Here is a 26,563-nt window from a genome sequence, read left to right as displayed (position 1 = left end):
TATATGACGGCTATATCTAAATATAGTCCGATCTGAACCACATTTGGGTCCTATGTTGGACCACCTAAAACTACTCACAGTTTCAAATTTCAGCGAAATCGGTTAAAAATAAAGCTTTTATGAGCTTCACACCCTTATTCGAGAGATCGGTCTATATGGCAGCTATATCTAGATATTGTCCGATCTGAACCATATTTAGGTCAGATGTCGAGAGGCTTCAATTAACCCACTGTCTCAAATTTCAGTGAAATCGGGTAATAAATAAAGTTTTTTAGGCTTCCGACCCTTTATCGTCAGATCGGTCTATATGACGGCTATATCCAAATATAGTCCGATCTGAACCACATTTGGGTCCTATGTTGGAAGACCTAAAACTACTCACCGTTTCAAATTTCAGCGAAATCGGTTAAAAAATAAAGCTTTTATGGGCTTCAGACCCTTAATCGAGAGATCGGTCTATATGACAGCTATATCTGGATATTGTCCGATCTGGGCCATATTTAGGTGAGATGTCGGGAAGCCTTAAGCTACTCACTGTTAAAAATTTCAGCAAAATCGGATAAAAACTAAAACATTTATGGGCATTAAACCCTTTATCGTCAGATCGGTCTATATAGCAGCTATATCCTATATGGCCCGATTTGGGCCGTTCAAGAACTTAATCAGCGTCCATCAAAAAGACGTATATGTGTCAAATTTCAGCTCAATATCTCAATTTTTGAAGGCTGTAGAGTGATTACAACAGACGGACGGACAGACGGATAGACGGACAGACGGATAGACGGACAGACGGACAGACGGATAGACGGATAGACGGACAGACGGATAGACGAACAGACACACGAACATCGTTAAATCGTCTTAGAATTTTACAACGATCCGATATATATATACTTTGTAGGGTCGGAAATTGATATTTCGACTTGTTGCAAACGGAATGACTAAATGAATAGGCCCCCCATTCCTACGGTGGTGGGTATAAAAATTTGGTATCCTTATTTATGGTGGGATTCTAGAGGGGTTGCGCTAACTCCAAAGCCCGCCAAATAGAAACATAAACCAATTATGACAATATGGGGTTCAAATGAAAGGTATTTGAGACTAAAGCACGAATCTGAAGAAATACTTCCATAACGGACAATGTTTACCGACCATAACAAGGCTTGAATGAGAGGTATTTGGAAGGCGAGCGTTAATATGATATCCACATTGGGGCGAAATATCTGAAAGGCCGTACCAGCACCCCCAAACAAGGCTTATTTCCTGACCCTGCCAGTATGGGGCTCAGATTAAATAAGAGAGGCGCATCGGAGCGGGCTATGAATTAAAAAATTTCCGAAAATTTTCCAAATTTTGAAATCCTAATTAAAAAAAAAAAATTAAATCAAATTTTGATGATTTTTTCTAAAATGAATTTTCGCTGAAAATTTCTATCCAGCAGCATTTGCCATTAAATTTTAAATTAAACGAAATTTATGTCAAAGCTTAGATGCCAATATTTTCTGTTTATAATTTTTCTTCTTTAAAGTATCATATCCTATCTCCAAGCATTCGCCCTGGTGTGCTTTAACACTGTTGTGCGCTTGTATTCCTTAAGTCCCATCTTGTACTGTAGAAAATACTTATTATGCATAGGCATATTATAGTGTCAACAATGGCGTATGAGCGATTTTTTTCTGCTATCATTATGGGCCTATGAGCGATATTTAATGCCTTAAGCACACTTGGGCGTATAAGTATTTGCCACAACAGGAAGTAATTACTTGTGGGAGAAGAAAAATCGCTGGTACTAGTGGTGGTGGTGGCGGTGTCGGTGTCGGTGAAAGAAACAGTGCTTGTGGGTAATGTGCTGTTATTTTCCACTTATGCGTTGTTTACAATTATTTCGAAATCAACGCTTTCCCACTTGACATCCGATTTAAATTCAATGATTTTCTTTCCGATTCAAGAGTGCCACACACACACGCACACAAACAACATCGAAATCTTTAAACTTTTCAACAACAAAACCCTTGAGAACATAAATTGTGTTTATTTTCGCTGCTCAAGAGATTAAGGCCAACCAAGGCTAAGTTATGAAATCAATATGAGAATTTTTTTTTTATGACACTTTGTTCTCAATTCAACATTAAGTTGTCATAAGGGAAAAATGCGAATACCTTGTAAGAGGCATCAAAGACTGCAATTGTAAGTGGTATTATTATTCAGCAATTTGTGTTGTGGCCTAAATGTAATATTGAGCAATACTTGGGTTTGGGTATTTGTGAGCCTTATTTAATGCTTTACCACTTGAAAGATTGCAAATCGGGTTTTAAAGATCACTTGGAAGCATTATATTCATATAAACAAGAAAAAGTTATTTATATATCAAACGAAATGTTTTTCACATATTTCATCTCTAAAGAAATGTGGCTACAAATTTATTTCTAAATAAATTTTGTATTAAAAAATTTGCATTCGAAGTTTCGTATTCTACTCTCAAATAACTTTCTTGTGGGTCCCAAAATTGCCCCTTTCGGTCTACATATCTGTTTGGGAAGCGCCTTCCTCCAAACACCCCCCTGCCCCGGTGCCCCAAATACATGATCCCACATTGAATTTCAGATTCGTATTCTACTTCCAAATATTGGGTTGCCCAAAAAGTAATTTCGGATTTTTTAAAAGAAAGTAAATGCATTTTTAATAAAACTTAGAATGAACTTTAATCAAATATACTTTTTTTACACTTTTTTTCTAAAGCAAGCTAAAAGTAACAGCTGATAACTGACAGAAGAAAGAATGCAATTACAGAGTCACAAGCTGTGAAAAAATTTGTCAACGCCGACTATATGAAAAATCCGCAATTACTTTTTGGGCAACCCAATACTTTTATATGAACCTTATATTGCTATGGTCAGCAAATATTTGCTGTTTGTGGGGTGTTTTGGGGAAGGGGTAGCCCTCAGAAAATTGGTCCTGAAAATGAGTATCAATTTCGTGCTCTACTCCTCAATACCTTTCGTTTAAGCCCCACATTGACATGGTCAGTATATATGCCCGATTTAGGGGTATTTTGGGGAGTGGTGTGGCCTGCAAACTCCACTTAGCCCTGAAAATATATCAGCATCGTACTCTATTCTAAAATATCATTTATTTGAATCCCATATTGCCATTGGCCTCAATATTGGATATCAAATTCGTTTTCCAATCTCATATACCTTTTATTTAAACCCCTTATTGGAAAAGTCAGCGAATATATCCGGTTTGTGGTAGGGGCCCTAAAAACTTAAACGGTTAAAAAATAAAGCTTTTATGCGCTTCAGACCCTTGATCGGCAGATCGGTCTATATGGCAGCTATATCTAAATAGAGTCCGATCTGAACCATATTTGGGACGAATGTCGGGAGAACTAAGACTTCCCACTGTTTCAAATTTCAGCGAAATCGGTTTTTGGGCTTCAGATCGGGCTATATCTAAATATAGCCCGATCTGAACCACATGTGGGTCCTATGTTAGGAGACGTACAACTACTCAATATTTCAAATTTCAGCCAAATCGTTTAAAAAATAAAAATATCGAGCTCTACTGTCTTGCGGTTGTTATGGTGGTGGGACGTCTCCCCAGACAATTGGTTCCGAATATTTATATCAGATTCGTTGTCAACTCCCAAATATCTTTCATTTGAGCCCCATACTCCATAGTCGGCAAACATGTCTGGTTTGGAACATGATTGGCCTTGAAAATATGCAGCGGATTCGTGTTCTACCTTAAAATACCTCTTTTAAGCATGGGGCTCCTTACAATGGTCAGCAAATACGTCCTGTTTGGGTAGTGTTGTGGGTGTGGGGTGGCTCCATAAACACTTTTTTCCGAATATTGATTTCAGATTCGTGCTTTACTCCCAAAGACCTTTCATTTGAGCCCCATATTGCTATGGTCGTAAATTTGACCCCTTTGGGATGATGGTTTTAGGGGAAGGGCGGCCCCCAAACTCCTGGTCCCACATTTGGATATCAGATTCGTATTTTGTACTCAAATACCTTTTATTTGAGCCCTATATCGTCATGGTCAGTAAATAAGTTGTGTTTGGGAAGTGTTTTGGGGAAGGGGTGAACCCCCAGAGGCTTGGTCCTACATTTGAATAGCAGATTTGTATTATACTAGCAAATAGATAATGTTAGGTTAGGTTAGGTTGAATAGAGAGTGAAGATATAAATCCGCCCCATGCCACTATGGATATACCACTAAGCCAGTAAAATAATAAAATTTTCTTTATTCTAATGTCATATTCGTAATCTACTCCTAAATACCTTGCATTTGAGTCGCTTATTGCCATGATCGGCTAATATGCCCATTTGGGGGTATTCCCATCACATGGAATTATTAACTAAATTATATAGCCTTTGTTTCCTTCCAGACAAACCTATGCAATCTGTGAAAATTTTAAGAAAATCGGTTCGGCCGTTTTTGATTCTACGGAACAAACAAACAAATCAAGTCCCATATGATTGGTTCATATGCCCATTTGGGGCGTTTTTGGGCGTTGGGTGACCCCTTATACCTCGATCTGATTTTGTATGCCAGATTCGTAATCTACTACCGAATACCTTTCATTTGAGCCCCATATTGGCATGAACGTTCAATATGTCTCTTTGGGAGAGTTTTGAAGTTGAAGCGGCCCGCTGGGTACTTAGACTCAAATTTTAATACCATATTCGTATTATACTCTTCAATACCTTTCATTTGATACCCATATTGTCCCGATCGGTCCACTTTTGATTTTGAGTAGTACTTTTGGGGTAAGGGGGAGGGTCCGCCCCACCCTCCGATATCAAAAAATGATATAGCCTATGTTTTCCTCCAGACCAGCCTACACGATCTGTGAAAATTTCAAGGTAATTGAATCAGCCGTTTTTGAGTCCATACGGAATAAACAAACAAACTCAAATTGATTTTTATATAAAGGGTGAATTTTTAAGAGCTATAGAAAAGTTAAAAAAAAAAATCATAAAATTCAGAAAAATGTATGAAATCTTTATTTGAATCGATAATGCGGTCCATATAATTTAATGTTTGAAGATTATTTCATGCAAATGTTGACCGTGACTGCGCCTAAAATGGTCCCTCCGCTTAGTCCAATGTTTGCATACTCTTTCCAACATATCGGCCGGTATCTCACGAATAAATGCTTCAATGTTGTCTTCCAATGCATCAATTGAAGCGGGCTTGTCTGTATAGACTTGAGATCTATTGAACATAGCTTCACAAAGGCGTTAAATCGCACGATCTAGGCGGCTAATTGACCGGTCCCGAACTCGTCGCTCAATAAGTCCATTGTTATGCGTGCTGTGTGTCATGTGGCACCGTCTTGTTGAAACCACATGTCATGCATGTCAAGCTCTTTGCATTTTGGGCAAAAAAAAAGTTGGATATCATCTCACGGTAGCGCTCACCATTCACAGTTACATTACGATTCGCATCATCTTAAAAGAAGTACGGTCCAATGATGCCACCAGCCCATAAACCGCACCAAACTGTGAATTTTTCTGACTACATTGGTAGCTCTTGCAATGCTTCTGGCTGATATTCACTCCAAATCGACAAATCTTCTTATTTACGTGCCAATTAAACCAAAAATTAACTTCGTCGCCGAAGAAGAAGAAACGCGCGATGAACGCCTTAACAGAGCACACATTTTGATAAGAAAATTCAATAATTTGCAAGCGTTGTTCATTTGTAAGACGTGCCATAGTTAAATTGTAGACCAAACTGAAAATGTTTGACAGTGAAACAAAACACTAAACGTGCGTAAGCTGTTTAACAAATCACCCATTAAACGATTTTCAAGCTTTATTTTTTTAGAATATTTTTAAAAATTTTACTCCTACAGAAAATTGTGTCAAAACTTTATTTTTTAACAAAAAATTTTGTTAAATTGGATTGCAATAGAAAATATTTTTTTATTGATTTTAGTTTTATAGCAAAATTTGTCAAAAGTTTATTTGATGTTTACAAAAAAAGTTTGACAAAATAAAATTTTTCAAGAAAAATTTTTAATGTTTGATTTTTAAAAAAAATTTTTTTTTTGCAAAAATCAATCGAAATGACCGAAAATATTTTCAAAAATTTTTTTATAATTTTCTTTATAAAAGTAATCAATTTTAAAATTCTGACAAAATTTTCCAAAGAAATAAAATTTTGTCAGAATTTTAATTCTAAGAAATATTTTTTTTCTCATAAAAATTTGGTTTAAAATTTTTTTTTATAAAAAATTGTGTACAATTTTTTATTGTCAGAAAATGTGTTGCTCTAACAGCATTGACTGGTTTCTTAGATCGATATTTCAGCTGGCGCCACAACCAAACTCATCGGTAGGATCTGTCAAATGCCTTTTTTCATCCACGAATCACTTAAAAAAGGCATGTCTTCTAGGCTAAAACTATGCTCTTAGAGTATATTGTTTTAAATTATTTTACTATAAGAATAAGCCCAACATCTTCAGTTTAAGCTGGCAATATCTACTTAGTCAATCATGCTAAAGTTGTACAACTTACCATGCTAAAGTTGTACGACTTTTCTTTAAATTTCCTCCATCTTCATTTTGTTTAATTACAACAATTTCCAACTCTTTAAACTGCTATTTAGAACAGTGTCTAAGGAATTTAAAATGTTTATCCTCATTCTAATCTACTCAAAAAAATTAATCAACACTCAAAGACTTTTAATCGGATTTTACAGAAAACGACTCTAGACACAGACAACAAATCCCCAACACGTACCTAAAAATACCAAAAAAACACACATTCTAGCTTTCTGTTATAACAACAGCAAGAGCACAAAATGGCCCAAGGGTTCAAAAGTCGAATCAAGCGAAAGCTGGCCTACAACAAAGCAAAAACAAAAAATGAAAATCCCCCACAAAAAAAGTGTTCAGACACATAACATACAATAAACTGATGGTTAAGTTCATTACGAGAAGTTGTTACCAAAGTCATGGTAAAAATTACAAAAAAGCTTTCAATTTTGTCTAAGTTCTTATTGCAATGGCCTTGTATAGCATTTGGTGGCCTACTACCACTCTTACACTCCTCTTACCCCAAGCCCCTCCTCAATGAACAAACATAAATTTCAACAAATTCCTATGGTCTTTGGCAAATCCCTTTAACATTGCACGTCTATTTGGACTGCTTTCCCTCTCTGCTCTCTGCATTCTCATGTCAGACTAATTTTCTTAGCAATTTCCTTGGAATTGCTTTTAATTGGTAACAATTTTGAACCAACAACGAAAAAAAAAGGAACACCAGGCAAAGAGATCACGTCCTCTTTATTTTTTGTTTGCTACAAACACTGTGAACAATGTTGGATTTTATTTCATTGGTTGGCTTCTGTTCTTGGGCCATTGAAGCCATTATCATTTAATGTTATTATCGTTATCGTTACCGCTTCCTTTTTCCGTAAAGATGGCATCGCAGTCTCCGAACTTTTAAGGCACTTTTATCTTTTTTAAATGCCACATAGGAGAATGAGTTTCTTGTGTGTTCAAGTATTTGGAAGGGCCAAGGGACGTTCGTGAGGATGTGGGTAGCTGTGGGTGTTTGTGGCAGCATCAAAGACAAGTTCTCAAACAATCACTCACAATGCCAATGAGAAAGAATTTTTTGTAAAGTTGCAGTTAATACTCTTTAACAATGACAATCCCAACTCTTTTTTGCCAGCTTGCCTTCTATGGCTCAAATAAATCCACATGCATGACCGAATGAAGACTTATGCATATATATACTCTGCCACACACACACACAGTCACACTCGTTCAGACAAAATTGTCTTTTGTGATAAATTTATCCTTAGGAAAAACATTAAATGGGTGTGTATGTGTGGGTGTGCTTCAAAGTTTTTCCGCTCGACACTTACACATAAATATGCCAACACATACACAAGCCAATAGCCTGCAGCAATTGTTGTGTTGTGCGATTGTAATCAACGCGAGGAGAAATAAACGCGCCTTGCATAAAAAACAAACGTTACAAACAATGGGAGTAGTTTGGAAAAGATAGTAAAATAAAATAAAATAAAAAAACGTAAAAAAATATAATGAAATAAAAAGAAATAAAATGAAATAAAATAAAACAAAATAAAATAAAAAAATATAAAAAAATATAATGAAATAAAAAGAAATAAAATGAAATAAAATAAAATAAAATAAAATAAAATAAAATAAAATAAAATAAAATAAAATAAAATAAAATAAAAAAAAATAAAATAAAATAAAATAAAATAAAATAAAATAAAAAAAATAAAATAAAATAAAATAAAATAAAATAAAATAAAATAAAATAAAATAAAATAAAATAAAATAAAATAAAATAAAATAAAATAAAATAAAATAAAATAAAATAAAATAAAATAAAATAAAATAAAATAAAATAAAATAAAATAAAATAAAATAAAATAAAATAAAATAAAATAAAATAAAATAAAATAAAATAAAATAAAATAAAATGAAATGAAATGAAATGAAATGAAATGATATGATATGAAATGAAATGGAATGAAATGAAATGGAATGAAATGGAATGAAATGAAATGGAATGAAATGGAATGAAATGGAGTGAAATGAAATTAAATGATATGAATGAAATGAAGTGAAATGAAATGGAGCGAAATGAAATGAATTGAAATGAAATGGAATGAAATGGAATCAAATGAAATGAAATGGAATGGAATGAAATGGAGTGAAATGAAATGAAATGGAATAAAATGGAATGAAATGAAATGGAATGAAACGAAATGATATAAAATGGAATGAAATGGAATGAATTGAAATGAAATGAAATGGAATGAAATGGAATGAATTGAAATGAAATGAAATGGAATGAAATGGAATGAAATGGAATGAAATGGAATGAAATGGAATGAAATGGAATGAAATGAAATAGAATGGAATGAAACGAAATGGAATGAAATGAATGAATGAATCGTGCTAAGTTCGACCGGTACAAATCTTATATACCATCCACCATGGATCACATTTATCGAGTTCTTTGCCTCTTTAAAGGTAAACAATGGTAATGGATAAGAATTGCTATACTAATGGACCATATATTAATTGAATATTGACGACCATAGTAGAGATCATTGTGTAAATTTCAGCCAATTCGGATAATATTTGCTCCCTTTAGGGACTCAGGAAGTAAAATCGGGAGATCGGTTTATATGGGAGCTGTATCAGGCTATAGACCGATTCAGACCATATATGACACGTATGTTAAAGCATGAAGTTGAGATGGGAGATGAAGTTGAACAAAATTTCAGCCACATGGAATTAGAATCGCGCATGTCCTCCTATGACGCCGAAAGCCTGGGTTTAAATCCTGGTGTGAACATCAACAAAATGTTTAGCGATGGACCTACACTAATTAATAGTATTTGTGCAAAATTTCAAGCGCCTAGCTGTACTATTTCGAAAGTTAGCGTGCTTTCGACAGACAGACGGATGGACGGGCTAGATCGAGATAAAATGACATGACAATCAAGATTATATATACTTTATGGGATCTTAGACTAATATTTAGAGATCCTGTGGTGGAGGGTATAAAAATGTCTTCGACTTAAAAAAAAAAAATTTTTTTTTTGTAGGAATTTGTTATTTAATTTTGGTATTGGTATACGTTTTTATACCCACCACCAAAGAATGGGGATATACTAATCTAGACATTCCGTTTGTAACACCTCGAAATATTGATCTAGAACCCCATAAAGTGTATATATTTTTGATCGTCTCGAAATACTAATTCGAACTAGACATGTCCATCTGTCGAAATCACGATAACGGTTGAACGCGTAAAGCTAGACCCTTGAAATTTTGCACAGATACTGTATATTGATGTAGGTCGCTGAAGATTTCAAGTGGGCCATATCGGCTCAGATTTGGATATAGCTCCTATATAAACCGATCTCTCGATTTGACTTCCTGAGTCCATGGAAGCCGTCTGTCCATCTGTCGAAATCACGATAACGATTGAACGCGTATAGCTAGACCCTTGAAATTTTGCACAGACACTATATATTTATGTGGGTCGCTGGAGATTGCAAATGGGCTATATCGGCTCAGATTTGGATATAGCTCCCATATAAACCGATCTCGCGATTTAATGTCTTGAGTCCATGGAAGCCGCTATTTTTGTCCGATTTGGCTGAAATTTTACACATAGTGTTCTGTTATGACTTCCAACAACTGTTGACCAAATTGGTCAACAACCTGATATAGCTCCCATATAAACCGATTTCCAGATTTCACTTCTTGTGTCCCTGGAAGCCTACATTTTTGTCCGATTTGGCTGAAATTTTGTACATAGTGTTCTATGTTGACTTCCAACATCTGTACCAAGTACGGTTTTGAATCTGTGTACAACCTGATATAGATCCCATATAAACCGATCTCCCGATTTGACTTCTTTAGCCGCTGGAAGGCGCAATTTTTATCCGATTTGGCTGAAATTTTGGTGTTCTGTTATGACTTCCAACAACTGTGTCAACTACGGTTCAAATCGGTCAAGAACATGATATAGCTCTCATATAAACCGATCCCCCAATTCGACTTCTTGAGCCCTTACAAGCCGCGATTTTTATCCAATTTGGCTGCAAATGGGGCATATCGGTTCAGGTTTGGATTTAGTTCCCATATAAACCGATCTCCCGATTTGACTTTTTGAGCTCATGGAAGTCACAAATTTTGTCCGATTTGGCTGAAATTTCGAACATAGTGATATGTTATGACTCTCAACAACTGCACCAAGTACGGTCCAATTCGGTCTTTAACTAAATATAGCTCCCATATTTTAGCAGAATCCATGGTGGTAGGTTCCCAAGATTCGGCCCGGACGAACTAAGCACGCTTTTACTCGTTTATTCAAATTTGATTTACGTTGAAAAATATTTTTTTCAAATTATTTTTACAAATTACAATATTTTTAACATTTTTTTTTTCAAATTTAAACTTAACTCATCTGGCCTTCCTCGTTTTGCATGCATTAATATGCCATTGCTATGGCAGAAACAAATTTGCTAAATTTAAGGAGGAGGACTCATTTATATCCGCTTTAAAATGTGGGCTTGCCTTTATTGTTCTTTAAAATAAAATTCAATTCAAACACAAAAAAGAAAAGAAGCAAAAAAACAATAACAACAAAACGAAGCCTGTAAGAATTAATAAAGACATAAAAACACTTACAAACACATTGCTGTCTCCTATACTCTCATACGTGCGTATGTGCACACACACACACACACACACACATGCCAAATAAATAAATTCAAATAAACATAAATTATGCCAACGCTAAAAGTGTTGGAGTTAATTAGGCATACCCCAAAATCCTCACTTCCGACACTCTAGGCGTTGTTGGTGATTAAAGGATTTACCATTTGGAGTTTATTCCAGGAAGAAAAACATAACCCAAGGAGCTCTAACAGGAACCTAATGAGCCTTTGCTAGAGGACAGGGGAGAAGTAGGGCAATGCAGACGGTCCAAATGCCCCTTTGTGGCTTTTCGGGATATGAACATTACTTGCAGTTTGGTCTAAATCTTGACTTATAAGCAAATTAGTTTTACGATGCTGCTGCTGCTATGGGTCCTCCACCAACAGCCTGTGCCAATTACTTGTAGCGTGAAATTAATAGCAGCACTTTGGTCTATGCAATACCAAGTACATACACTCCTCCTTTATATACACTTGTAACAGCATTACTAAAGGCGCTTTACATAATGTATATGGGGCATTAAGCGAATCCAAAGCTTAAGATTAAAAGAAAAAAAACATCAAAGCCCATTGATTTCAGCTGTCAAAGACTTCAGCCACACTTATTTGTCTTAAGTTTTCTCAATCGCAATATGTTTATACCCTCCAGGATGGGGGTACACTAATTTCGTCATTCTGTTTGTAACTACTCGAAAATAAAGTATTGGGTTGCCCAAAAAGTAATTGCGGATTTTTTAAAAGAAAATAAATGCATTTTTAATAAAACTTAGAATGAACTTTAATCAAATATACTTTTTTTACACTTTTTTTCTAAAGCAAGCTAAAAGTAACAGCTGATAACTGACAGAAGAAAGAATGCAATTACAGAGTCACAAGCTGTGAAAAAATTTGTCAACGCCGACTATATGAAAAATCCGCAATTACTTTTTGGACAACCCAATATATATATTCTTGATCGTCGTGGTATGTCGATCTAGCCATATCCGTCCATCTGTCCGTTCATCTGTCCGTCCATCTGTCCGTCTGTCTGTCCGTCCGTCCGTCTGTCCATCTATCCGTCCGTCTGTCCATCTGTCCGTCCGTCTGTCTGTCGAAAGCACGCTAACTTTCGAAGAAGTAAAGCTAGCCGCTTGAAATTTTGCACAAATACTTCATATTTGTGTAGGTTGGTTGGGATTGTAAATGGGCCATATCGGTCTATGTTTTGATATAGCTGCCATATAAACCGATTTTGGCCTCTCGAGGGCGCAATTCTTATCCGATCGGAATGAAATTTTGCACGACGTGTTTTGTTATGATATCCAACAACTGTGCCAGGTACGATTTAAATCGGTCAATAACCTGATATAGCTGCCATATAAACCGATCTTGGGTCTTGACTTCTTGAGCCTCTAGAGGTCGCAATTCTTATCCGATTGGAATAAAATTTTGCACGACGTGTTTTGTTATGATATCCAAAAACTGTGACAAGTATGGCTCAAATCGGTCCATAACCTGATATAGCTGCCATACAAAACGATCTTGGGTCTTGACTTCTTGAGCCTCTAGAGGGCGCAATTCTTATCCGATTGAAAGGAAATTTTGCACGACGTGTTTTGTTATGATATCCAAAAACTGTGACAAGTATGGTTCTAATCGGCCAATAACCTCATATAGAGGTCATATAAACCGATCTTGGGTCTTGACTTTTTGACCATATAAACCGATCTTGAATCTTGAATTCTTGATCCACTAGAGGGCGCAATTTTTATCCGATTTGAATGAAATTTTGCACGAAGTATTTTGTTATGATATCCAACAACTGTGCCAAGTGTGGTTCAAATCGGCCAATAACCTCATATAGATGTCATATAAACCGATATTGGGTCTTGAATTTTTGAACATATAAACCGATCTTGAATCTTGAATTCTTGATTCACTAGAGGACGCAATTCTTATCCGATTTGAATGAAATTTTGCATGAAGTATTTTGTTATGATATCCAACAACTGTGCCTAGTATGGTTCAAATCGGTCAATAACCTTATATAGCCGCCATATAAACCGATCTTGGGTCTTGATTTTCTTGAGCCACTAGAGGGCGCAATTTTTTACCGATTTGGCTGAAATTTTGAATGACTTATTTTATTATGACTTTCAATAACTGTGCCAAATAAGGTTTAAATCGATTCATAACCTGATATAGCTGTCATATAAACCGATCTGGGATCTTGACTTCTTGAGCCTCTAGAGATCGCAATTATTATCCGATTTGCCTGAAATTTAGTACGACGTATCCTGTCATGAACATCAACATACGTGTTTATTATGGTCTGACTGGGTCTATAGCCCGATACAGCTCCCATATAAATCGATCTTCCTATTTTACTTCTTGAGCCCCCAAAGAGCACAATTCTTCTTCGAAGTGGCTGAAATTTTACACAGGTCTCCAACATATATTTTAATTGTGGTCCGAACCGGACCATATCTTGATATCGCTCTAATAGCAGAGCAAATCTTTTCTTTTAACCCTTTTTTGCCCAAAAAGAGATGCCGGAAAAAGATCTCGACAAATGCGATCCATGGTGGAGGGTATATAAGATTCGGCCCGGCTGAACTTAGCACGCTTTTACTTGTTTATATATATTTTTTTTTTTGTAAAATTATAAATTATATAAAAAAATAGAAATTTTTCAAAAAATCTCTTTGCCATGGATTACCCCATATATACATGTACATAGCCAACCTTCTTGTTCAAGTCTTCAGTTTCTTTTCTTCTTCTACCTTCTTCTTTGTGGTCCAGACAGGAGTCCGTGTTACTCCTCAAACAAAAAAAGTTTCTTTTTTTGGCCTTAGCAGTGGTCATGTCCATGGCCATTATGTTAATGGGCGCCTCTTTATTTCGCGCCACAAAAGAAAACATTTCACAAGCACTGCTGGCTGGCACGGCGGGCGGACCCATTGATATTATCAATCAAGCATCTCCGAACAAAAGCCAAAGTTGAAGGCCACAGATGGGCAAAAATTAACCACCATGACGAGATGGCTGCCTACCCTAGTGGCAATGGCAATGGGAGTGGGAGTGGGAGAAAAAAATCATATGAATATTCATTTAAGCGTTAATATGGCTTTTGGGAAATTCATGAAAGCAAAAAATTAGAAAAAATTACTCAAAACTGCAAATAATGGAGGAAATTTAATGCTAAGTGGGGAAATTAAAGAAACAATTGTAAATTATTGCTATAATGGGAGAATATATAAAAAAATGACTACTACTACCACTAAATTACCCATGTACATTCTATTAAGGAAGAAGGGATACTTCTCTCATAACAATGAGTGCAGTCCGATTGAAATTTAAGCTCAATGATAAGGAGCTTCCTTTTTATGCCGAGTCCAAACGGCGTGCTGCATAACGACAACACTTGGTAGAGAAGTTTTAACATGACAGGATAACTCACATATGTAGCCAACATTAATTAAGGCATAATAACAGCCACAAATTTTAAAATATTCACGCCGGGGTTTGAACCCAGGGTTTTGGGGTCATAATATAATTATTAAATTTAAATGCTTTAATGTTCCGTATAAGGTTGTAAAAAATCCAATCTTTTATATGAAAATCAATCAATTTCTGTTTGCCGGTTTGCTTTTTTGTTTATGTGTTGCGTATAGACAGATGGTACAGATTGGTCCCGTGGTGAAAAAAGGGTATTAATTTTTTGATATTTGAAAGTGGGTGGACCCTCCCCTTAGCCCACTTTCCAAAAACGCCACATCTCTGAGATGCCCGGGGCGATTTAAGCCATATTTTGTTTGCAATCTTATACTAAAGCATATGAAAAACAAGTAAAAGCGTGCTTAGTTCTGCCGGGCCGAATCTTAAATACCCTCCACCATGAATCGCATTTGTTATTGATCGATATGGACCGTACTTTTCATGGCTGATAGAAGTCATAGAAAAATACCTCCTCCAAAATGTCAGGCAAATGGAGTAAAAATTGCGCCCTCCAGCGGCTCATAGTGTCAAATTGGGAGATCGGTTTATATGACAGCTATATCAGGTTATCAACCGATTTATACCATTCTTGTTGGAAGTCATACCAAAACGACATATGCAAAATTTCAACCAAGTGGGATAAGAATTGCGCCCCCTAGAAGCTCAAGAAGTCTAATCGGGAGATCGATTTATATGGCGGCTATATCGGGTTATGCACTGATTAAGATCACGATCTGTGCAAAACTTCAGCCTAATCGGATAAGAATTGCGCCGTCTAAAGGCTCATGAAGTGAAGAACCTATAGGGAGTTCGGTTTATTTTGCAGCTATATCAGGTTATGAACCGATTTGAACCATGCTTAGCATAGTTGTTGAAAGTTATATCAAAACACCACGTGCAAAATTTCAGTCAAATCAGATAATAATTGCGTCCACTAGAGGCTCGGCCACATGTCCGCCCATGACGCAATTGTGCTAAGTATGGTTCAAATCGGTCTATAAGCTGATATAGCTGTCGTATAAACCGATCTGGGGATCCAATTTGGCTGAAATTTTGAACAACGGCTTCTCCCATTACCTTCAACATACGTGTCAAATATAGTCCGAATCGGACTGTAGCATAATACATCTCCCATATAATCCGATCTCCCTAGTTTACTTCTTGAGCCTCTAGAGGGCGCAATTCCTATCCGTTTTGGCTGAAATTTGGCATGACGTGTTTCCTTATGACTTTCAATAACTGTGCTAAGTATGGTGGAAATCGGCCCATAACCTCATATAGCTGCCATATAAACCGATCTGGGGTCTTGACATCTTGAGCCTCTAAAGGGCGCAATTCCTATCCGATTTGGTTGAAAATTTGAATAACCTGTTGTTATGACTTCCAACAGCTGTACTAAGTATGGTTCAAATCGGTCCATAACCTGATATAAGCTGTCGTATAAACCGATCTGGGATCTTGACTTCGTAAGGCTCTAGAGGGCGTAATTATTATCCAATTTGGCTGAAATGTTTACAACGATTTGTACAACGGTTTCTCCAATGACCTTCAACATGCGTGTCAAATATGGTCAGAATCGGTCTATGGCCTGAAACAGCACCCATATAAGCCGATTCCCTATTTAACTTATTGAGCCCTTAAACGGCGCAATTCTTATTCGAATTGGTTGAAATTTTACATGACTTCTACTATGGACTATAGTTTGATATAGCTTCATAGCATACCAATCCTTTTATCCTTTGTTTGCCTAAAAAGAGATACCGGGAAAAGAACTCGCCAAATGCGATCCATAGGGGAGGGCGATAAGATTCGGCCCGGCCGAAATTAGCATGCTTTTACTTGATTTTTACTAGTTTTTTTTTATACCACAGTGCGGCGCTCCACAATTCGACACTTATCTGAGGAGAAGTTCTTACATGACATGCCATGCCATTTATATACCCTACACCGCCACTGTGTTACAGAGTATTATATCTTAGTGCATTTGCTAGTAACACACAGAAGGAAGAGAGATAGACCCATTGATAACTTTCCGATTCGATTTAGCTATGTCCGTCTGTCCGTTTGTCCATATTAATTTGTGTACAAAGTACAGGTCGCAATTTTCATCCGATCGTTTTAAAATTTGGTACAGGCATGTTTTTCGTCCTAGAAATGAAACCTATTGAAAATGGAAAAAATCGGTTCATATTGGGATATAGTTGCCATATATATATTCGTCCAATTTGCAGTTATAATGCAATAAAATGATCATTTGTTAACCGTTTCTCGCGAAATTTGGCAGGAAGGATTTTCTATTGAAATTCGAACAAATCGGTTCAGATTGGGATATAGCTCCCATATATATGTTCGTCCAACTTGCAATAATATTGCAATAATGTGGTCATTTGTTAACCAATTCTATGGAAATTTGGCAGAATGGATTTCCCCTTAACTCTCGACATTACTGGTGAATTTCATAGAAATCGGTTCAGATTTATATATAGCTACCATATATGTATATCGCCCGATTATCACTTCTAGAGCCACAGCAAGCGCATTTTTTGACAAATATTGCCGAAATTTTGCATAACGCCTTTCTCGACGACTAGCACAACATCTTAGAAGTTTACTTGAAATCGGTTCAGATTTAGATATAGCTCCCATATATATGTCTTCGGCCGATTTTGAGAAATATTGCAATAAAGTGCTCATTTGTTAACCGATTCTCTCGAAATTTGGCAAGAAGTATTTTCTTATGACTCCTAACATTGCTAGTGTATTTCATAAAAATCGGTTCAGATTTAGATATAGCTGCCATATATATATAGGGCCCGATTTTCACACCAAGAGCCACTGCAAGCGCATTTATTGACGAACGTTGCTAAACTTTTGCACAACGCTTTCTTCGACGACTACCACAATATCTAAGAAGTTTTCTCGAAATCGGTTCAGATTTAGATATACCTCCCGTCAGATTTTGGATAATTTTGCAACCGTTGTTATTTGTCAACCGTAGTTATAACAGTTTGTACATATTTGCACGCAATTTGATACGAATCGTTTAAAACCCCATTTAAACATATCCGCCGAGGTCCATCAGAATTGGTTCAGAATTATATTGGGTTGCCCAAAAAGTAATTGCGGATTTTTCATATAGTCGGCGTTGAAAAATTTTTTCACAGCTTGTGACTCTGTAATTGCATTCTTTCTTCTGTCAGTTATCAGCTGTTACTTTTAGCTTGCTTTAGAAAAATAGTGTAAAAAAAATATATATTTGATTAAAGTTCATTCTAAGTTTTATTAAAAATGCATATACTTTCTTTAAAAAAAATCCGCAATTACTTTTTGGGCAACCCAATATATTCCCTATATTGTGTTGAAAGGAAAATCGGTTCAAGAAAAGAACTTGAATACGTTACCAGACATCCACAGGATTCCAATCGCTCCACAAGTCCTTTCCAGAGGTTTTAGATGTGGTTCAACTATTTAACAAAAATTGCTATTAAGGCGAAATTTGTAAAAAAAAATTAAACTAATGCAAAAAATTTCTGGCATAATTAAAAAAACAAGATGAAAGTTTTCATATCCTTTTATATAATTTAAATCTTCTTAAGTAAAAGTAGCAAACATCTTTGCATTTATTCTCAATTACATTCTTAATTAAAAATTTCCCCTTTTTCTAAGCAGATTACTTTCTTTTCATCTTGTTCATTTAAAATGTCTTTTAAAATGATGTCATCTTTCCTGGGGGTGTAAATCTTCATTTCGTCCGATTTTTCTTCCAACAATTCTACTCTCTGGCCAAAATTAATCTCCACCTAATGGCCAGCATATCATGCTCTCACATGTGTATGTGATCTTCTGCTCCATGCCGCCCTTCCCTCAGCAAAGTTCATTTTTTATGAGCTGCCATGTAGTCTTCTCATCCCCATTACTCTTTATGATGTGTGACCATCGGGAAAGATGTCAGTCATGTGTCCTTAACAATTTGCCAAACGATAAAACTGTCATTTTTTAGCCATGGCTCAATGGACGTTAGGAGCGTACCGTACAGAGCAAAGAAAAAATTAAAAGAGTCCACTGGGCCGCTGTGACAACTGGCTTAAAAATTGAATGAATGACTAGAACATGTATTGACAGAGCCTAGAGTAATGGGGGGGGGGGGGCTGGCAACACGATGCAATGCAACCAAATAACAAAAAACGCAGTTTGATGTTTGAAGGAGTGGGAGGGCAATATGAAAAACAATTTTTGTAAAAAAAATCCCCTGAAATCGCTGTGTAAAGTCATAAAAAAGTCAACAGCACATAATCCTTGTTGCCAAAAGAGCGCAAGCAGAGTGAGATTGTGAATGTATGGGTATTTGTGTTTTGGTATATGGTTTTCACTGAGCCTTTTTTATGTTTCCAATGTTTGTCTTGTTTTTGGGTTTTGCCGTTTTTTCATTGTTGTTTTTGTTTTTGTTGACCAAAAATTATGGCTGCCATTAAACATTTATGGAGACGTTGGAAGGACGAGTTTTAATTATTCCCTATCTGCATTTTTTGTTTGCTTTTCTATTTTATAGCTGGGCGTTGCTTTAGGGTTTGTCTTACCCCCCATGCTGGTGGCGAATAACGAGGACTTGGATCTGGTTGGCCATGATTTGCAATGGATGTTCAATTATGTGGCTGGAGTAACAACCGTTTTGGCCATACTAATGGTTCTATGTAAGTCATCACATGTTTTTTATTCTATTTTTTTGGATATTTGATTTTGTAGGCAACTCGTTAAAGGTTAGCAGTTATGTACCTATATATCCTACACCATTTCGAGGTATTAGAATTTTGGGAAGATGGTTGTAACGATTAGCAAGAAAGTAGTTGGGCTCACCCTATTGTTAGGAATGCCTATTATGCCTCTACGTCAATACCTCATCCAGAATTATGACTAACAACTGTATAGGCACTGAAGCAGTTAATACCCCCCTAACTCACCTGTGAGGTATTTACCTTTGGTAATCGTAATCAGCCGTGTAAACTTCTCTATTAAGTGGTGTCGCTCTGCGGCAAGTCATTTGGACTCGGAAATAAAAAGAAAGTCCCTTATCATTGAGCTTAAACTTGAATCGGACAGATCCCATTGATATGAGAAAAGTATCCCCGTTGTTATACCCTACACCACTACTGTGGTACACGGTATTATAACTTAGTGAATTAGTTTGTAACACCCAAAAGGAAGAGAGATAGACCCATTGATACCGATCGACCCAGAATCACTTTCTGATTCGATTTAGCTATGTCCGACTGTCTGTCTGTCTGTCCGTCTGTCCATGTTAATTTGTGCACAAATTACGCAATTTTCATCTGATCGTCTTCAAATTTGGTATGGGCGTGTTTTTCGGTCTAGAGACGAAGCCTATTGAAATTGGAAAAAATCGGTTCAGATTTGGATATAGCTCCCATATATATGTTCGTCCGATTTGCAGTAATACTGCAATAAAATAGTCATTTGTTAACCAATTTTCTCGAAATTTGGCAGGAAGGATTTTCTTATGACTCCCGACATTACAGGTGAATTTCATAGAAATCAGTTCAGATTTGAAAATAGCTCCCATATATATGTCCGTCCGATTCGCAGTAATAATGCGATAAAATGGTCATTTGTTACCTAATTTTCTCGAAATTTGGCAGGAAGGATTTTCTAGTGACTCTCGACATTACTGGCGAATTTCATGGAAATCGATTCAATATTAGTTATAGCTCCCATACATAGGTTCATCAGATTTTGGGTAATTTGCAACAATGTTGTCATTTATCAACGGCAGTTATTACAGTTTGAACATATTTTTGCTCGCCGATATCCATCAAAAATGGTTAGAATTGGATATAGCTCCCACATTATACTTATAGGGTAGGTGTAGGGTATTATACAGTCGGCACCACCCGACTTTTGCCCTTCCTTATTGGTTTTTTGTTAAAATGTTGATGGGTAAAATTTTATTAACTTTTAAACTGCTTGGAGTCCAACTGTTCAACTGTTGTTATACCCTCCACCATAGGATGGGAGTATACTAGTTTCGTCATTCTGTTTGTAACACCTCGAAATATGCGTCTAAGACCCCATAAAGTGTATATATATGTAGCCATGTCCGACCGTCTGTCCGTCCGTCCGTCTGTCGAAAGCACGCCAACTTTCGTAGGAGTAAAGCTAGTCGCTTGAAATTTTGCAATCCCAACCGACATATTAGTGTATGTCGGTTGGGATTGTAAATGGGCCAAATCGGTCCATGTTTTGATATAGCTGCCATATAAACTGATCTTGGGTTTTGACTTCTTGAGCATCTAGAGGGCGCAATTCTCATCCGATTTGGCTCAGATTTTGCACGTGGTGTTTTGGTATCACTTCCCACAACTGCACAAAATATGGTTTAAATCGGTTCATAACTTGATATAGCTGCCATATCATCCTATCTTGGATCTTGACTTCTTGAGCATCTAGAGGGCGCAATTCTTATCCGATTGGGCTGAGTTTTTACACGTGGCGTTATGATATCACTTCCAACAACTGTTCTCAGTATGGTTCAAATCGGTTCATAACTTGATATAGCTGCCATATCAACTTATCTTGGGTCTTGACTTCTTGCGCCACTAGAGGGCGCAATTTTCATTGCGCTAATTGGGCTAAAATATGGCATGAAGTGTTTTGTTATGACTTTCAACAACTGTGCCAAATATGTTTGAAATCGATCAATTTTTATCTGATTTGCTGAAATTTTTTACAACGGCTTCTCCCATGACCTTCAACATACGTGTTCAATATGGTCTTAATCGATCTATAGCCCTGTATCCCTCCCATATAAACCGATCTCCCGAACATGCTTCTTGAGCCCCTACAAGGCGCAATTCTTATCCGAATGGACTGAAATATTACCCAATGAATTTTACTATGGTCTACAACATTCAATTTAATTATGGTCCGTATCCGACTATAACTTGATGTTTCTCCAATAGCATAACAATTCTTTTCTATCATTCTTTGTTTGCCTAAAAAGAAATACCTCGCAAAGAACTCGAAAATGGGATCCATGGTGGAGAGTATAGAGGATTCGGCCCGGCCGAACTTAGAACGCTCTTACTTGTTAATCTTAACCAGTTCAAAACAGATAACTTTAATGAAATACCAAGGAAGCAGAAATGCCTTTAGGATTTTATTTCCTGTTTTGTTGTCGTAAGGTCCTCCCAGTTATGTTGTGTCTTTGGTTTGTATTGGATGTCTGTGGCATAAAATGATAGTCCGGAGCAAACTCTGTTCAGAATTGGGTTCGAACCCAGGATTGGGTTGGAACCATGAACGAGTATGTGGATTGGGATGGTAGGTAGGCGACGATAGCAAACCTAGATAAAATAGAAAAGGTTTCGGATCGGATACCTGAGAAGACACTTAAGATCTAGAGCGGGGCACTTTTGCACAATCTTGCATTGGTGGAACTCTGTTATTGCCATCTGGAGGTTCATGCTAAAATGAAAGTCTGGAGGTCTACTTTGAGAACCCATAGACTGAGATCTGTTTCCGTTTCCATATATGCCATCCTGCAATCGGAGTTCCGGCTGATTATGGAATGCGGTTGGTGGTATGGTATTTATGGACATCGAGTGCGAACATCTTTACGGACAGTAAACTGACCATCAGGGCTATAACAACCAAGGCGGTATGGTGACGAACAGACTTGGAGTCTAAGAAGGAGATGTGAGGATAACACTATAAACATCATTAGGGTTTCGGGACACAGCGAAATAAGGAAAACGAAAGGGAAGACGAATAGGCCATAGAATCCCAAGACTGTCACCAGTTAAGTTGATGAATGAGAAATATTTCGGGGCAACGCAGTCCATATAGGGCGTGGGCGAACTTCGCCTGAATCGGTTGGTAGTATAACGAAAAAAAAACAAATGAAGGCATCCGTAACGTGAGAAGACGAGTCTGTTCCTTAGAGGAAATAGAAAGGAGGTCAGTATGGATTTCGGCATCTTAACAGGTCACGTAGGACTACATGAACTTTTATGCAGAACAACTGCCACAAATGACAGTCTGTGTAATGTATTTGAGGAAGAAGATGAGACTTTGGTACACTCATAGAAATTTGTTAGTAAAAACAACAACAAATGTTTGCTGAAACAGCAGAAAATCTGCCAAAAATGGGACAGCAGTAATTTGTTGCTAAAACGGCAAACATTTTCTGCTGTTTTCAAATTTTGAAAAGTTAAAAAAAGCTCAAAATTGTTATAAATATTTGAAAAAAATTTTACATTCCATTTAATTTTAGAAGCCTATAACTTAAATTTTTTTCGAAGTTTCTACAATTTGCTAGTTTTTGGTCGTATTCACATAACAGCAGACAAAACAACTACTACTTTTTAATTTATGCTTTTGAATAAAAAATTGACGACCAAAATTGCCACATTTTTTTGTTAAATTATAACAATTGCCTTAATTGTTGATTCGAAGTTCAACAATTTTTAATGGATTTATTCAAAAGTTCAAAATTTTTCATTAAATATTAGCAGACCGTGTTTGCTGATATCAGCAGACTAATTTTTCTGGGTGTACATTTCATAGGGGTATCGCTGAAACCCATATTTAGTGTCATATCACTTAAATATGATAATTCTCGTAATTTTGTTCCTTCGTGCGTAAATTTTCTCGTGATTGATTTGTCCAAAGCGATTTTTCCAAGAGCGTGGCTTTTTACGTAAGCAAAGTTTTGTTTATGGGCGTAATTTTTTTCCTGGAGTCTATTTGGTACGTTTTCGTACCTGTTTGTCACGTAAATGTGAGTCATCATAAGATATCCTACACAGAAAAATGATAAAAATCGGTGTCAATCACAAATGTAATACATACTATAAACTGCTTCAAATGCATCAATATGTGTCTATGTGGCTGTTATATCCAAATCCGGACGGATTTGGACCAAATTGCAGAAAACTCTGAAAGAGCCTAACATAACTCACTGTCCCAAATTTCGGCGAAATCGGACAATAAATGTGACTTTTATGGCCCCAAAACCTTAAATCGAGAGATCGGTCTAAATAATAGCAATATGCAGATTTTGATCGATCTAGGCCAAATTGCAGATATATGTCAAGGGGCTTAACCTAACTCACTATCCCAAATTCCGGCGACATCGGACAATAAATGCGCCTTTTATGTTTCAAGCTATATTCAAATCTAGACCGATCTGGGCCAAATTTAAGAAGAATGGCGAAGGGTCTTATACAACTCACTGTCTCAAATTTCGGCGACATCGAAATACCTTAAACCGAGGGATCGGTCTATATGGTTGTTATATCCAAATCTTGACCGATCTAGGCAATATTAAAGAAAGATGTCGAGGGGCCTTACTTAACCCACCGTCAGCAACATCGTAAAATAAATGCGCCTTTTATGGGCTTAAGACCCTAAATAGGCGGATCGGTCTATATGACAGCTATATCCAAAACCGGACCGATCTACGCCAAATTGAAGAAGGATGTCAAAGGACCTAAAAGAACTTACTATCCCGAATTTCAGCAAAATCGGGCCTTTATGGGCCTAAGACATTAAATCGGCGGATCGGTCTATATGGGGCCTACATCAGGATATAGTCCCATATAGCCCATCTTCGAACTTAACCTGCTTATGGACAAAAAAAGAATCTGTGCAAAGTTTCAGCTTAGTATCTCTGTTTTTAAAGACTGTAGCGTGATTTCAATAGACAGACGGACGGACATGGCTAGATCGTCTTAGACTTTTACGCTGATTAAGAATATATACTTCATAGAATCGGAAATGGATATTCGGATGTGTTGCAAACGGAATTACATAATGAATATACCCGCATCCTTCGGTGGTGGGTATAAAAATAAACCCTAAATTTTCCATGAACATTCCATTTAGGAGCAGAAGATACTTCTCTCATGTCAATGTGTGCAGTCCGGTTAATGTTTTAAGCTCAATGGCAAGGGGCTTCCTTTTTTATGCCGCATAGAGGTAGCACTTTATAGAGAAATTTTAACATGGCAGCATACCTTACAAATTTAGCCAGCATTAGTAAGGGGATAGCCACCGAAATTGAAAAATTTCTAGATATTCGCGCCGGGATTTGAACCCAGGCGCTCGTCGTCATAGGCGATCATGCTATCCTCTGCATCACGGTGGCCTAAATAAAAAGTATGTGTGAAAAATGTCAATTGGCTAGCTTCATCGTAATTTTGACAGACGGACGGACGACGGACATGACTAGATCGACTCAGAATGTCAAGACCAAGAATATATTTAGGTTAGGTTAGGTTGAAAAGAGGGTGCAAATGTTAATCCGCCCCATGCCACTATGGACTATGGACAAGGAGGCCACCGTAGCGCAGAGGTTAGCATGTCCGCCTATGACGCTGAACGCCTGGGTTCGAATCCTGCCGTGAACATCATACAAATTTTCATCGGTGGTTATCCCCTACTAATGCTGGCGACATTTGGGAGGCAGCCATGTAAAAACTGTTCCACAAAGAGGTGTCGCACTGCGGCACGCAGTTCGGACTCGGCTACAAATGGATGTCCCTTATCATTGAGTTTAAAACTTCAATAGGACAGCACTCATTGATATGTGAGAAGTTTGCCCCTCTTCCTTAGTGGAATGTTCATGGGCAAATTTGCATTGGCATTTTGCCACTAAGGACATACACCTAGGCTAGTAATCGGCTTGTTGTGCGCTCTATAAACTAGAAAGTAATCTCTAAAAAGAAAATTTTCAAGTTAGGAATTCCGTGCAACTTACAAAATCCTTAGTTGTTTTCAATACCACTTCCCTAAGTTAGTTCATGTCTGGTATTGTGTCTCCACCTATGTGCCGGTATCTGTAAAAGACGCGCAAGCCGGGCAATGCCAAAGGAAATGCTTCAACGTCTGATCATCTTTCCCGCATGCTATCACTTGCCGCACCGATTTCACATAAGTGAGCTCGTAGTCCTATGTGTCCCGCTATGATACCAATAGCTATACTGACCTCCTTCTTACTTCCTTTCAGTAATAGCCTCGTCTCTTCTCACTATCTGGATGCCCCCATAGGATTTTCGCCGTCCTACCGACCGTTTCATCATTTCATTTATATCACCAGAAAACTAAGGACAACACGTCCTAGGTATAAGTTTCAACCGTGGCTAATGCTATCTATAGTACCATAATGTTGCTCTCACACCTCCCAAAAATATACTTTATAGGGTCCCAAGTAAGTATTCTCCCTCCCCCCCGCTGTACTTCGATGGTGGGTATAAAACTTGTGCATGAGTTACTTATCATTCACGCGAATATCTCAAATCTTCACTTTCTCTCAAACTGTGAACAAGGACCAAAACTGCCCAACTACCAGCGATAATATATTTCCACATCGTCTTGTCAAAGTTTATTTTCCCATTTCGTTTGTGTTAAAACTGTGGTATCAACCTAAAAGACTTTACCCCTATTTAGTAATTTGAATTTTGTTAACTTTATTTCTTTGCCTTTTGTCTTCTTGTCATTGCAGTTTTCCAGGACAAACCGCCCACACCGCCCTCGGCCGCACAGAAGGTGGCCCTGCCCGGCTCCATTGAAGCACAAAATCAGGTCTCATTCAAAAGCTCGTTAAAGAATTTAATGTGTAATCGCAATTACATATTGTTGCTCATCTCGTATGGCATGAATGTGGGTGTGTTCTATGCCATTTCAACGCTGCTCAATCCGGTAAGTTGGCCAAGAGCACTTTGATTTAGCATTTGCAGCTAATACAAGCATTTATAGAGAGGGTACTTCTCACCCACGACAAGAACAAAAACAACTAAACGCTTATCCTCAGAAGTATGCTTAATAAAGTTAT

The 26,563-nt window shown here is 37.1% G+C and overlaps 1 protein-coding gene across 8 annotated transcripts in view; it reads left to right on the top strand.

Annotated features, from left to right (window-relative positions):
• Positions 1-26,563, top strand: part of LOC106081458 (heme transporter FLVCR2) — a 166,845-nt gene that overhangs the window by 134,472 nt on the left and 5,810 nt on the right. For all 8 annotated transcript variants that reach the window (XM_013243419.2, XM_013243421.2, XM_013243427.2 and 5 more), the window contains exons 8-9: positions 19,265-19,406; positions 26,234-26,430. In XM_013243419.2, coding sequence (XP_013098873.1) covers positions 19,265-19,406; positions 26,234-26,430 — 339 coding nt within the window. The remainder of the gene's footprint in view (positions 1-19,264; positions 19,407-26,233; positions 26,431-26,563) is intronic.

This window comes from Stomoxys calcitrans, chromosome 5, assembly GCF_963082655.1.
Source record: "Stomoxys calcitrans chromosome 5, idStoCalc2.1, whole genome shotgun sequence".
Taxonomy (NCBI): Eukaryota; Metazoa; Arthropoda; class Insecta; order Diptera; family Muscidae; genus Stomoxys; species Stomoxys calcitrans.
This window is presented reverse-complemented; position numbering and strand designations above follow the sequence as displayed.